The sequence below is a fragment of the Lontra canadensis genome, unplaced genomic scaffold (genome assembly GCF_010015895.1).
Source record: "Lontra canadensis isolate GAN:19392208 unplaced genomic scaffold, GSC_riverotter_1.0 scaffold79, whole genome shotgun sequence".
Classification (NCBI taxonomy): domain Eukaryota; kingdom Metazoa; phylum Chordata; class Mammalia; order Carnivora; family Mustelidae; genus Lontra; species Lontra canadensis.
Genome location: NW_022631073.1, coordinates 1,266,805 through 1,277,252, shown reverse-complemented (window position 1 = coordinate 1,277,252; position 10,448 = coordinate 1,266,805). Strand labels below are relative to the sequence as shown.

Here is a 10,448-nt window from a genome sequence, read left to right as displayed (position 1 = left end):
TTTTAACTGAGTAACTGGATACAGGTAATTCTGTTAAAATACTACACGTCGTATCTAGTGTGTTGAAATTACTTACACTTTGCTACTTAGGGTCTCCAAACAAACTCACTACCCGACTACAGGCGTCCCTCAGCAGCACATGCGCAGTAATTGATCCCGTAGGTCTGATTACAGCTTAGCGTGTTGGGGTTTTTGTCTTGTCCTTCGGTCGAGCGGACGGGGAGCGCACGGTCCGCAGACCATCCGGCCGCTTCGAGAGGCTCCACTCGGCCCCAAGCGGCTCTTCGGCTCACGGCGCCGACCCCCCACTACGGGACAAAGGCCAGCTTCCAAGTCTTCATCAGAAGGTGCTGGTGGAAGTGGTCAGGCGCCTCCCGATGTAGATCCTTCACAGAGAAAGCAACAGCAGTTAGCACAGGGCCCACGGCTCTCCCGGCGGAGACTGGGTGTGCGGGCGGCCCGGAGCTCCGGCCGCGAGGACGGGCTACCCTCAACCTGCTACTAAGAACCTGGTGTTGAATCTCTCCTAAGGGTCTCTCGCCGGGTGAGCGCGTCAGGGTTCAGCGTCCCGTTTTTCATCCACCTCGGAAAACGGCCAGCCGTGCTCTCGCACGGGTGCGCTCGGTCCCCAGACAGAGGCGGCCACTAGCCAGCCACAGAAAGGCCGTCGTGGTCAGTCTTGGAGTTCACACAGTGACACGCTGCTGGGGAGTCACCCACGGGGCGTCACCACCCACCGCACCCGCGGGCAGAGAGCCCCAGGTCCTGCCGGGAGCCGCCTCAGAGGAACGGGAGGCTGGACTTCGGGCACCAGAAGCTCCACGAGCCTGGCAGAAGCAGAGAGGGGCAGGGACGGTGCGTGGCAGCGGGCCGCAGGGACTTACCCCGAAACGAAGGCCCAAGCCAGGGACTGAACGAGCCCCAGGCCCTGCTCCCACAGAGCCTGCTCCCACAGGCTCCCACAGAGCCTAACCTGCTAGCCCTGGAGAAAACTGAGCCCGGCTCTGAGACGCATGGGCCAGGATGAAGCCGGCGGGGCCGAGCTGAGAGCCAGAGCTCCGAGCCGGAAGGGGGCATGGTCTGGCCCAGGACGGGGAGGGCTTCACGTTGGACACTGACGTCCAGGAGCCTCTGGCCCACTGGGAAGCCGTGTCCCAGGCACAGTTCCCAGAACGAGGGTACGGGGCTCTGAAGGGAGCGCGGGGAAGGCAGCCCTGTGCTTGCTTGCTTCCCACAGAGCTGGCGGGCGAGACGGAACCTTCCAAGACCAGGAAGCGCCCACCTGCCCTAAGACTTCGAACACCCCAGATCTCTTGCGCCCCATCGCCGGGATCTGGGAAAATAGGGGGACGGTGCTTCAAGGCCTGTCTCGTCCATTTCCCTGGGGCCTGGGAGGCCAGCCTCCATCAGACGCTCACGGTGACCGTCCGGTCTGTCCAGCCAGCTGCATGCACTGAACACCATGGCACCCCAAGACAGAGGCTGGAGGGAAGCCCGGCCCGTGGCGCGAGACACCAGAGCCAAGTGGCGCTCGCTCCCCTGCTGTGGAGCACGGCTGCGCTGTGGATGTGGGGCGGCTCCTGGGCCGGCCAGCTGCAGCGAGGGACAGCTCAGCGTGTCCGTGCAGCGTCCGTCCACATGGCGCGAGAACGCAACGAGTGTGGCTGAGTCCACACTGACACGGGACGGTCAAGGAGGCACCAGGCAGACGCACGCTCAGGGCTCCATCGGGGCCACCCCCACAGCAGGGCCAGGAGCGCGGGGGCTGGGGCCCTTCCCGGGTCTGGGCCCGCGATCCGGGCCTCACGTTACGGAAGCGGACTGACGATCTGCACCCGGAGGACAGGTTTCCACATCCCCTGCACTCGGGACCACAAGGAGGCGGACCCGCACAGCCTCACTCACCCCAACCCGATGGCCAGCAGGTGAGAGAGCAGCAGGGACGGGAGGAAGACCTTCAGGAACTCCGCCGAGAAGATGCCCCCCTTCTTCATGACGCTCGTGTTCCTCATGCTGAGCGTGGCCGTGCGCTTCGGGTGCTTGAACAGCAGCTCCCTGGGGAGGGGGACACGCAGTGAACCCCCAGCCCCATGCCCGGGACGCCCCCGCGCCATCGCACACACTCACTTGGGGGGGATGTTTTCTGGCCGACTCGACCAGTCCCAGATCCAGTCCGAGTTCTTCTTCAAGATGCTCTCGACTTCCTTCCTTCTCTCCATATAATCTTCCTCCGACTACAGCAGAATCAACGTGCACCGCCACTTAGCGCCGCCCGGCCCCATGGTGCCCCGCGCCGCGCGTCGCGCGTCCCTCTGCCCCAGACAGACACGGGGCAGCAGACACGGGCTCCTGAGGAACAGGCCGCAGGAGCACGACGGCGTCCACACGCCCACGCCAACCGCGGGGCAGGTTTTCCGCGGAGAAAATCCAAGTGCCCCGCGGCCCACACGGCTGGGGCGACCCAGGGCCGCGGCCGCGGTCTTTGAAAGGGCAGTTTCGTTCAGTGGGAGGGAAAGAACCAAAAACTCACACACCTGCGATACCTAAGGCCAAACACTAATGACAGGAGACTTTGGTTTTTTGCTTTTAAAAAACTCTGAACCTGAGTCTGTAATTCCTCCTGAAGTCGGCAACACCACTGCTTCCAATTCTGGACACACTGGAATGCAGGAGCAAACCCAGCCAGCTGCCCTGAGACCACCACCTGGGGGACCCGGGAGGAACGAAGCCTGGGTGGGAGGGAGGCCCGGCAGGGGGACCCCACGGGATCAAGGGCCGCAGTGGTACTGGTCACAAGGCGCCACTTCCTAAGCGATTTTGGAATCAACACAGGGAAGGTCCACGGTTCGTGATCACCACTGAGAACACCCAGAGGACGCGTCCCCCACACCCCACCGCGCGCAGGGGCCTCACACGAACTAACTGGCCCGCCGGCTCCTGACACGGAACAGCGGAAGCGCCGCCCGGCGCAGCAGGGCCAACCCAACTGCCGGCCGCGACAGAGCGCCCACGCTGAGTGGCCCCCAGGGGCCCTCCCTGCCAGCCCCATCGGTCCGGCCGGGCTCCAGGCCTGAGGAAGCCGCCCGCGCTCCTCGTGTGTCCTCGGGTGCAGCTGAGGGCAGTGGAGGCCCCACGACCCCTGCTCCGGTCAGCTCAGCGGGAGGCCGAGTGTGGGGACGCCCCCACCGCAGCTCTAAGAAAGCAAGAGCCCCCGCCCCCAGAACACCGCTCTCTGCTCCGCCCCACTGCCCGCGCCGCCCACCTGAGAGCTGTTCTTCTCGCCGATGCTGTGCGTGTCGAGTTCCGAAGCTCGGGCGGTATCCTGCGGGGTCTGAGAGCGAGGGGGGCTTGGGGGGCGCAGGGAGGAAGACGGAGAAACCGGGATGTTAGCACGGTTTCTGTCATGAGAAGCCAAGCTCCCCGCAGGCCCGGCCCTGTCTCCTCTGAAAGGAGGAAGCGCTGGCCCCGGCCCCCAGGTCTCCCCTCCCACCGTCCCCGGTCCCCTTCGGCTGAGCTCGGCAGGCGGCAGGGAGCCGGGGACGACACCACCCACAGTGCAGCCCGCCCGCGGCCTTCTCACCGGTCTGTGCTCTGCGGCACAGCCCGAGGGCCCCTGACCTTTGCTTTCTGACTCAGCCCTGCTAACACACGGCAGCTCGCAGTGACCAAGCTGACGGAGCCAGGACACGCCGGGGGCACTGGGTGCATGCTGGCCGCCCCCCAGGCCCCAAGCTTTGCCGCGGTCCCTCCACAGGCCAGACCCCATCCTTCCCAGGAGGGCAAGGCTCTGGCAATGCAGGCAGGGGTGGGGAGGCCACTCCGGGACGCGGCCGCACGTGCAGACGGGCCCCTTCACACCCACCTGTCGCAGTGGGAGCTCTTCGAGCTGCTCCGTCCGGACTCGTGCTGGGCGTCCAGCAGTATTTTTTCCAGGTCGCCGTTATACACAGACACGGAGGCCGGGACGCCGCTGCCGCTCCCGTTCCCGTTGCTGAAGTGCAGTTCCACCCAGGAGCCTGGCGGAGACACAGAAGGGCCCGGTGGGATCTGCTGCCCACTGCGGAGCCCCGTCCTAGCGTCCCCGCAGCCTGGCGCCTTCAAACACACCGACGCGCACGCCTGGCGCCCACCTCCCGCAGGTGCACCCCAGCGCCCCAGGACACGCACCGGCCGGCCTCCTGCCACCCCCGGACGCGGGGCAGGTGCCTGGCAACCCACTGGGCCAGTGGGGGCCGACAGACCGCGATGCTTTCTGTCCCCTCAACTTTAAGACAAAGGGCTCGACGAGAGCTAAAGACTGAAGTTCTCTGAGGGTCTGCACGACCCCCGCGCCACGTCGCTCCACAGCAGCATTCGCCTTCGCAGCCTGACGCCCCACGCACCCGGGACTGCTGGTCTGTGCTCACCCCCCTCCCAGCCAGAGGAACATACTCCGCTTAGAACCAAGGCAGGTTCCCCCAAATGTGACCGACCAGGGCAAGCCATCCCCGACGAGCTCCGATAGCCACGTCTTTGCAGGAAGGAGTCTGCCTTCTCCGACTAGGAATGACCGCAGGAAAGCGAACATGCCGGGCGGCCGCGCTCCGCATTCTGCAGGTACAGAGCGGTCTCGGCCGCTAGCCCTAACCGGCCGAGCGCCTGCCACCCCCGGCCCACCCCCACGCCTGACACGAGCCACGGTCTTCGCAAGGCTGGTCTGTGGCCACCCCCGGGGCTGCACTTCCATTAAGTTCCCTCCGACCTCCGCACCGTCCCGGGCACAGCAGGTCACACAGAGGGAGCGACACGTCGGCACCGCCGTCCCGGGCGGCAAGGACAGGCTGCGCAGCTGCAGCCCACGTCTGGGGAAGCCGACAGCCGGCAGCGCCCAGGAGCAGCCCCGGCCCGGAGAAGGGCGGCTGCGAGCCCCACACACACGTCCTGGAAGCGCGGCAAGCAGCGGGCTCGGCCCCGCCGGGGAGGTGGGCCGGACCCGACGGCAATGCCTGGGGGACGTGGGGGCCCCCGAGCGCCGGCGGATGTGTGCGCGTGCCTGAGCACCCCGCACGCCGCTGTGGTTCACGAGCACCGGCTGCTCCACCACAGACCGTGCACCCGTTAGGTCTGCGTGTTTCAGGTCTGGCTTGTCTGCAAGGACAGCGCGAGCGAGTGCGCAGCAGGAGGGACCCTGATCGCGACCTGAGCTGAAACCAAGAGTCAGTCCCCTAGACGGCTGCGCCACCTCGGCGCCCGCGTACTGCTCCCGTTGCATGGCAGCCACACACTCGCTTCTGTCCACAGAGCCTGGGCCAGGCCCGCGGCCAGCAGCAGCGCGTGCACATCCGGGTCCTAGGAACGGCCTGGCCTCTGACAAGCCGAGCGGAGGTGCGGTCCTCCAGTAACCAGTCTTCACGTTCGGCCGTTCTGGGACCGTGTCTTGTGCGGCTCCTTTGACATTTCTCTGACCTCGAATGGAACCGGCCGTCTTCTCCGTGCTCACTGGCCACTCGGACAGCAGCTTTTTAAATGAGCTGCTCACGGGCACCTGGGTGGCTCAGTCGGTTGTGTCTGACTCCCGGTCTGGGCTCAGGTCATGATCTTGGGGTCCTTAGGTCGAGACCTCTGTCAGGCTCCGCGCTCTGCAGGGGTCTGCCTGAGACTCCCCCTCCCCCCCGCCCCTTGCCCCTCCACGCTCACTCGCTCTCGCTCTCTGAAAAAAAAAAGGAAATAAATTAGTGGTTCAAAAACCTTTTACTCTTCCTGTGGAAGGTTCGCATGTAAGATACAAGCCTTTCTGCACCCAAACATGCACAACAACGTCCCCCACGGCCTGCGTTTTCAGGTTCAATGTCCCGTTCTTTCCAACGTTAAGTCTTTGCTTTTAATTCAAAGTTTCAATCTCTTCCTACACTTGAGACCTGGAGACCCGGCTGCTGTTTACCGAACCTGGCTTCCGGCTGTGCACGTGGTCCCCAGTGGGGGAGGTTGTCCCTGCAGGCAAACAGCTGCTCCGCGCCACTCGCTGACCAGACCGCCCTCGCTGCCCCCGGCTGCGCTACTTCCTCTGCCAGAAATCAAGCTGGCCACGTGCACGGGCCCGTTTCTGAGTCCAAGACGGCTAGTTTCTCTACTGTGTCACAGGTCTGTGTGTCTCCAGCACCATCTGTTAGAGGCCACTCTGGTGGCCTACGGAGGACGGGGCAGTATGGGCACAGTCACACTACGTGGCGGGCGCAGACGTTACTTACAAATCAAGTCTTACATACATAACGAACACGTAACACCATTAGATGCACGGATGTGGTTTCTGTGTTGTTGCACCGCAAGGGCCAACTGAAGACTCCCATGAGACAAACTCCTGTTTTTACAACCACGTCCCAGAAGGCCTGAAGCTCCCCGAGAAGCAAAAAGGCCCGTGCTGGACTGTCTGTGCCTTGGAGTCCAAAAGCCGTGTTCCAAGAATGATTTACCAGGACGAGAGTTTTATTATTAACCTGGACAACTGGGCAGAAAGCACAGCACGGGGCCAGGGGCAGGGCGGGCTACCCCGCCACCCATGTCACCCAGGTGTTAAGATAACTCACCTGTGAGCAAGAAACACGGGGACTAAGGCAGCTTCACGACCTCAGAATCCCAACGTATCAACTAACTCGGCATAATCAAAAAAAAAACAGACCGTGGTGTTACCGGCCTGCCGGCCCCCCAACTGCACGCCCCCTCCTTGCCGTCTCCCGCACACACGTCGCTAATGGGATGCCAGCGCACATGGCGAGTCCCCGTCCCGTCTCCCCACAAGCTAGAGACGGGGTGCCCAGCACAGCTCCTGCCTCTCCTGTGACACAGGAGACACCCCTTGCCCCACTGCCCTACTCCACGACCCAGGGCAAGTGTTTCCGGCCACCATGGTGGAGCCCACGAGGAAGGCCACCCCACGCCGGTGGCCCTGGTGGCTGCGGGAAGCCCCGAGGCTCTCCAGAAGCCCCGCCCAGCACTCTGGAAGCTGGTCTGGAACACGGAGGCAGAACGCAGCACACTCCAGCACACGAGCGTTCTGCTCAAGTTGTAACCGAGACGCCGGGCAGCCAGGGTGGGAGAGCTCGGACGAGGGGCGCGGCAGGCACCCCAGTAACTTTCGGGACGGTGGGACGCAGTCCTCACACAGGGGTGCTGGACACGGCAGGGCAGAGAGAGCTTCCTCCTGGGAGAGGCGCGTTTTATTTAGGAAACGGCAGGTTCTCAAAGCGCTCTGTAAACACGACCACTGTTTACGTAATAAAACCGTGTTCCAGAAAGTAAGTAACAGACAAAGGCTTCTCGGGTTAGGGGAGACGGGAATGAGACCTGCCAGACCCGTCACCTCGGAACTGAAGAACGGACTTGGCTGGAGCCCTCGGGATAAGCCCGTTTCCTCCCCAGGTAGGGCGGCAGCTCCCGGCTGTCTGGGCTGTCGTCATTCCGGCACCCAGCACCCCACGGCCCTTCCCTCGGGCCCCTCTCCCTCTACTTGGGGTCACCTGCCCTCTTTTCCACTCGGCCTCAGGGCCTCTCATGGTGACCATCTGTGACATGTGGGGGATGGGCCAGGATCTAGGGGCTGAAACCCCTCCGCTGTCGAACTTCACAATACTACAGTTTCCCTTCAAAACAAATCAGCTTTTCCTCTTCAGACACCTCTGGCTGCAGTGGGCTGCTCCCCCAGCGGCGTGCGGCTGGCTGCAGAGCACAGGGGGCGCGGGGCTGGGGGGGCTTCGCCTCCCTGAAGCCGCGCGCATGAGCAGCTCAGCTTCGCGTCCAGCGTCCCGTGGGCAGTCAGTGAGGCAACCCCTCCCCATGACAGCGTCACCATCAGCACAGCGAGCTCCTCTCCCCGGGGGCCTGGGGCAGGCACTGACCGGTCCTGCTGGACAAGGGCTTCAAGCAGAACCATCGCGGGCAGAAAGAACAGTTGTGCGGCGCGTGGGCTCACCAGGCCGGCGCAGTCCCTGCTCCAAATATAAACCAGAGGTCATACCACCAGGACAGGCAGGGGACAAGCACCGCCTCGGCCAGGAGCCAGGCCTGGAGTCCCACATCTCCGGGCAGCTGTGCGGCCCCACGTGACGTGAGGCGAGTGACTCCACCCACCGCGGCCGGCGGGCCAGTGTCCCGCAGCACGTACGCCCCGGACAGGGGCCCAGAGAAGCCTCAACCCGAGTTCCCAGGCCGTGTGTGACCGCCGTGTTACAGGATAAGCACCACGCAGAAACACGCTTTTAGCCGACAAGCTGGCGGCTGAGCGCCGCCCATGACTCAGCACCGGGGGTCCGGCGCGGAGTGGGGCAGAGCCCTCGGGAGCCCCGGACCGCCGGAGACTCCACCCCAGCTGCGCGCCCAGCAGCGCCGCGGACGGAGCAGCCCGGCCGCTGGGAAAGGCCGGCGCTCGGGGTCCTGGCGGCTCTGCAGGGTCTCCCAGAAGGGACAGAACTGAAACCCCCGGTCCGCGGGCCGGTCCCGAAGCAAACCGCCGGCGGCAAGGAAGCGGCGGCCGCGCACTCCGGGGACCGGCTGCGCCGCGAGCCTCCGTCCCGCCCCGTGAAGCCTCGCTCAGGACCCGAGAGAAGTCGGGGCCCGCTGGGACCTTCCGCCCGGGTCAGCAGCCCGGGTCAGCAGCCCGCGACGCCGCGGAGTCCGCCGAAGCTCTGCACGGCCCGTCCCCAAAGCTCGCGCGCGCGCTGACCGCCCGCTTCGGAGACCGCAAAGGTCGGGGCCAGCGCGCTGCTGCGGGCGGGACCACCGCACGGGGCCGCAGGGCAACGGCCCGGGAGCCACCGGGAGGCAGGACGCCGGCGGCCGAGGCCGCCTACCCGGCTGGAGGTGAGCGGGCCGGGCCTGTGCTCCCGGGAGCAGGAGGGTCTGCAGACCCAGGGACCGGCCGGGGCCGCGGCCAGCCGTCTGCGGGATCCCTGCGAGGCCTGGGAACGTCCCCCGGTCGCGGGTTCGCAGCGCCGGCCGCTGGGCAGCACGTCCCGCGCCAGCCGCACGCGAAGCCCCTCCTCGCCCCCCCTCACGCGGTCCCCCCCGGCGCAAGCGGCGGCAGGACCCGAGCCCCCACGCGGGCGGAGCGAGCGCCGGTCACTCTCGCGGCCGCCCCGCTCGGCCAGAACCGCCGGCGTCTGCCGACACCCACACTCGGGCGGCGCACGGGTGAAACACGACCCCGCGGGGCTCCGCGAGGCCTGCCCGCAGCCGGGGCGAAGGTTCGGCTCGCCCGGGACCCCCCTGCGTCCGGCCCGCCCGCCCCCGGAGCCCGCCCTCCCCCCGGCCCGCGAGCCCCCGGCAGCCCCGGGCGCGGCCCCCCCGCCCCCGCCGGCCTCACCCTGCAGGTTCTCCTCCTGCAGTCCGGGGGTCCCGCTCTGCGACATGGCGCCGGACGGACGGCGCTGCGGCGGCGGCTCGGAGGGGCGGCGGGCGGGCGGGGTTCGGGGCTGGGACGCGGGGCCCGAAGACGCGGGAGCGCTCGGCCGACGAGCCCGACCGACTGACGCGCGCCGGCGGACGCACGGCAGATAAACGGCGGAGGAGCCGCGGCGCCGCCAATTGGTCGCGGGGCGGGGCCTGGGCGTGCGCGAGAACGCGGGGCGCGCGGGGCGCGTGCGGCGCGTGCAACGCGTGCGCAGGGCGGGTGGAAGCCTTGCCCAAGGACCGCAGCGCGCGTGCGCGGGACAGGAGCTGACGAGCGGGGCGCGCGTGCGCAGGGCAAGAGCTGAGGAACAGGACGAGCGTGTGTGAGGCGTGGGGTGAGGGGCCTGAGGAGTGGGGTGCGTGTGCGCAGGCGCGATGGGGGGCGGGGACTGAGGTGGCGCGGTGGTCGCCCCGCGCGGGGCGGGGCCGTAGGCGGGGCGTGGTCTGCGGAATCCTGGTCGGGGATTGCGAGACTGACCCACAAGGGCGCTTCGGGACTGCGGACACGCTGAGTACCCGACCCTCACCTGCAGAGACCGCCCACCAGTCCGGACCGTCGCCGCAGTGACCGCCCACCAGTGCCGACCCTCACCTGCAGTGACCGCCCACCAGTCCGGACCCTCACCTGCAGAGACCGCCCACCAGTCCGGACCCTCACCTGCAGTGACCGCCCACCAGTCCGGACCCTCACCTGCAGTGACCGCCCACCAGTCCGGACCCTCACCTGCAGAGACCGCCCACCAGTCCGGACCCTCATCTGCAGAGACCGCCCACCAGTCCGGACCCTCACCTGCAGTGACCGCCCACCAGTCCCGACCCTCACCTGCAGAGACTGCCCACGGGTCGCGACCCTCACCTGAGTGGCCAGTCAGAAAGCCAGCCTGCTACACGTCAGACTCTCAGGAAGTCAGCCCAGTATCTAGAGCGACTGGTCCAGGAAGCCACACGTCAGCCCCCATCAATGAGCCCCAAAGGGCCAGCCCCTGCTCAGTCACCAAGGGTTTCCCCGCTCCCTGTGCCCTCCGGCT

The 10,448-nt window shown here is 66.5% G+C and overlaps 1 protein-coding gene across 1 annotated transcript; it reads right to left on the bottom strand.

Annotated features, from left to right (window-relative positions):
• Window positions 1–227: 227 nt before the first annotated feature.
• Window positions 228–9,419, bottom strand: BNIP3 (BCL2 interacting protein 3). The gene is made up of 6 exons (XM_032882061.1): window positions 9,335–9,419; window positions 3,863–4,016; window positions 3,263–3,347; window positions 2,128–2,234; window positions 1,906–2,055; window positions 228–386 (listed from the first exon to the last, which is right to left on the bottom strand). The coding sequence occupies exons 1-6, from the start codon at window positions 9,378–9,380 to the stop codon at window positions 341–343; spliced, it is 588 nt and encodes a 195-aa protein (XP_032737952.1). The 5' UTR covers window positions 9,381–9,419; the 3' UTR covers window positions 228–340.
• Window positions 9,420–10,448: the final 1,029 nt, after the last annotated feature.

Bases quoted from the DNA above. Each gene is read 5' to 3' on its own strand.
- BNIP3 (XM_032882061.1), bottom strand. From the start codon at position 9,380: ATGTCGCAGAGCGGGACCCCCGGACTGCAGGAGGAGAACCTGCAGG. The intron at 4,017-9,334 runs GTGAGGCCGGCG...TGTCTCCGCCAG, and splicing joins GCAGGAGGAGAACCTGCAGG to GCTCCTGGGTGGAACTGCAC. The intron at 3,348-3,862 runs GTGGGTGTGAAG...GCGCCCCCCAAG, and splicing joins AAGAGCTCCCACTGCGACAG to CCCCCCTCGCTCTCAGACCC.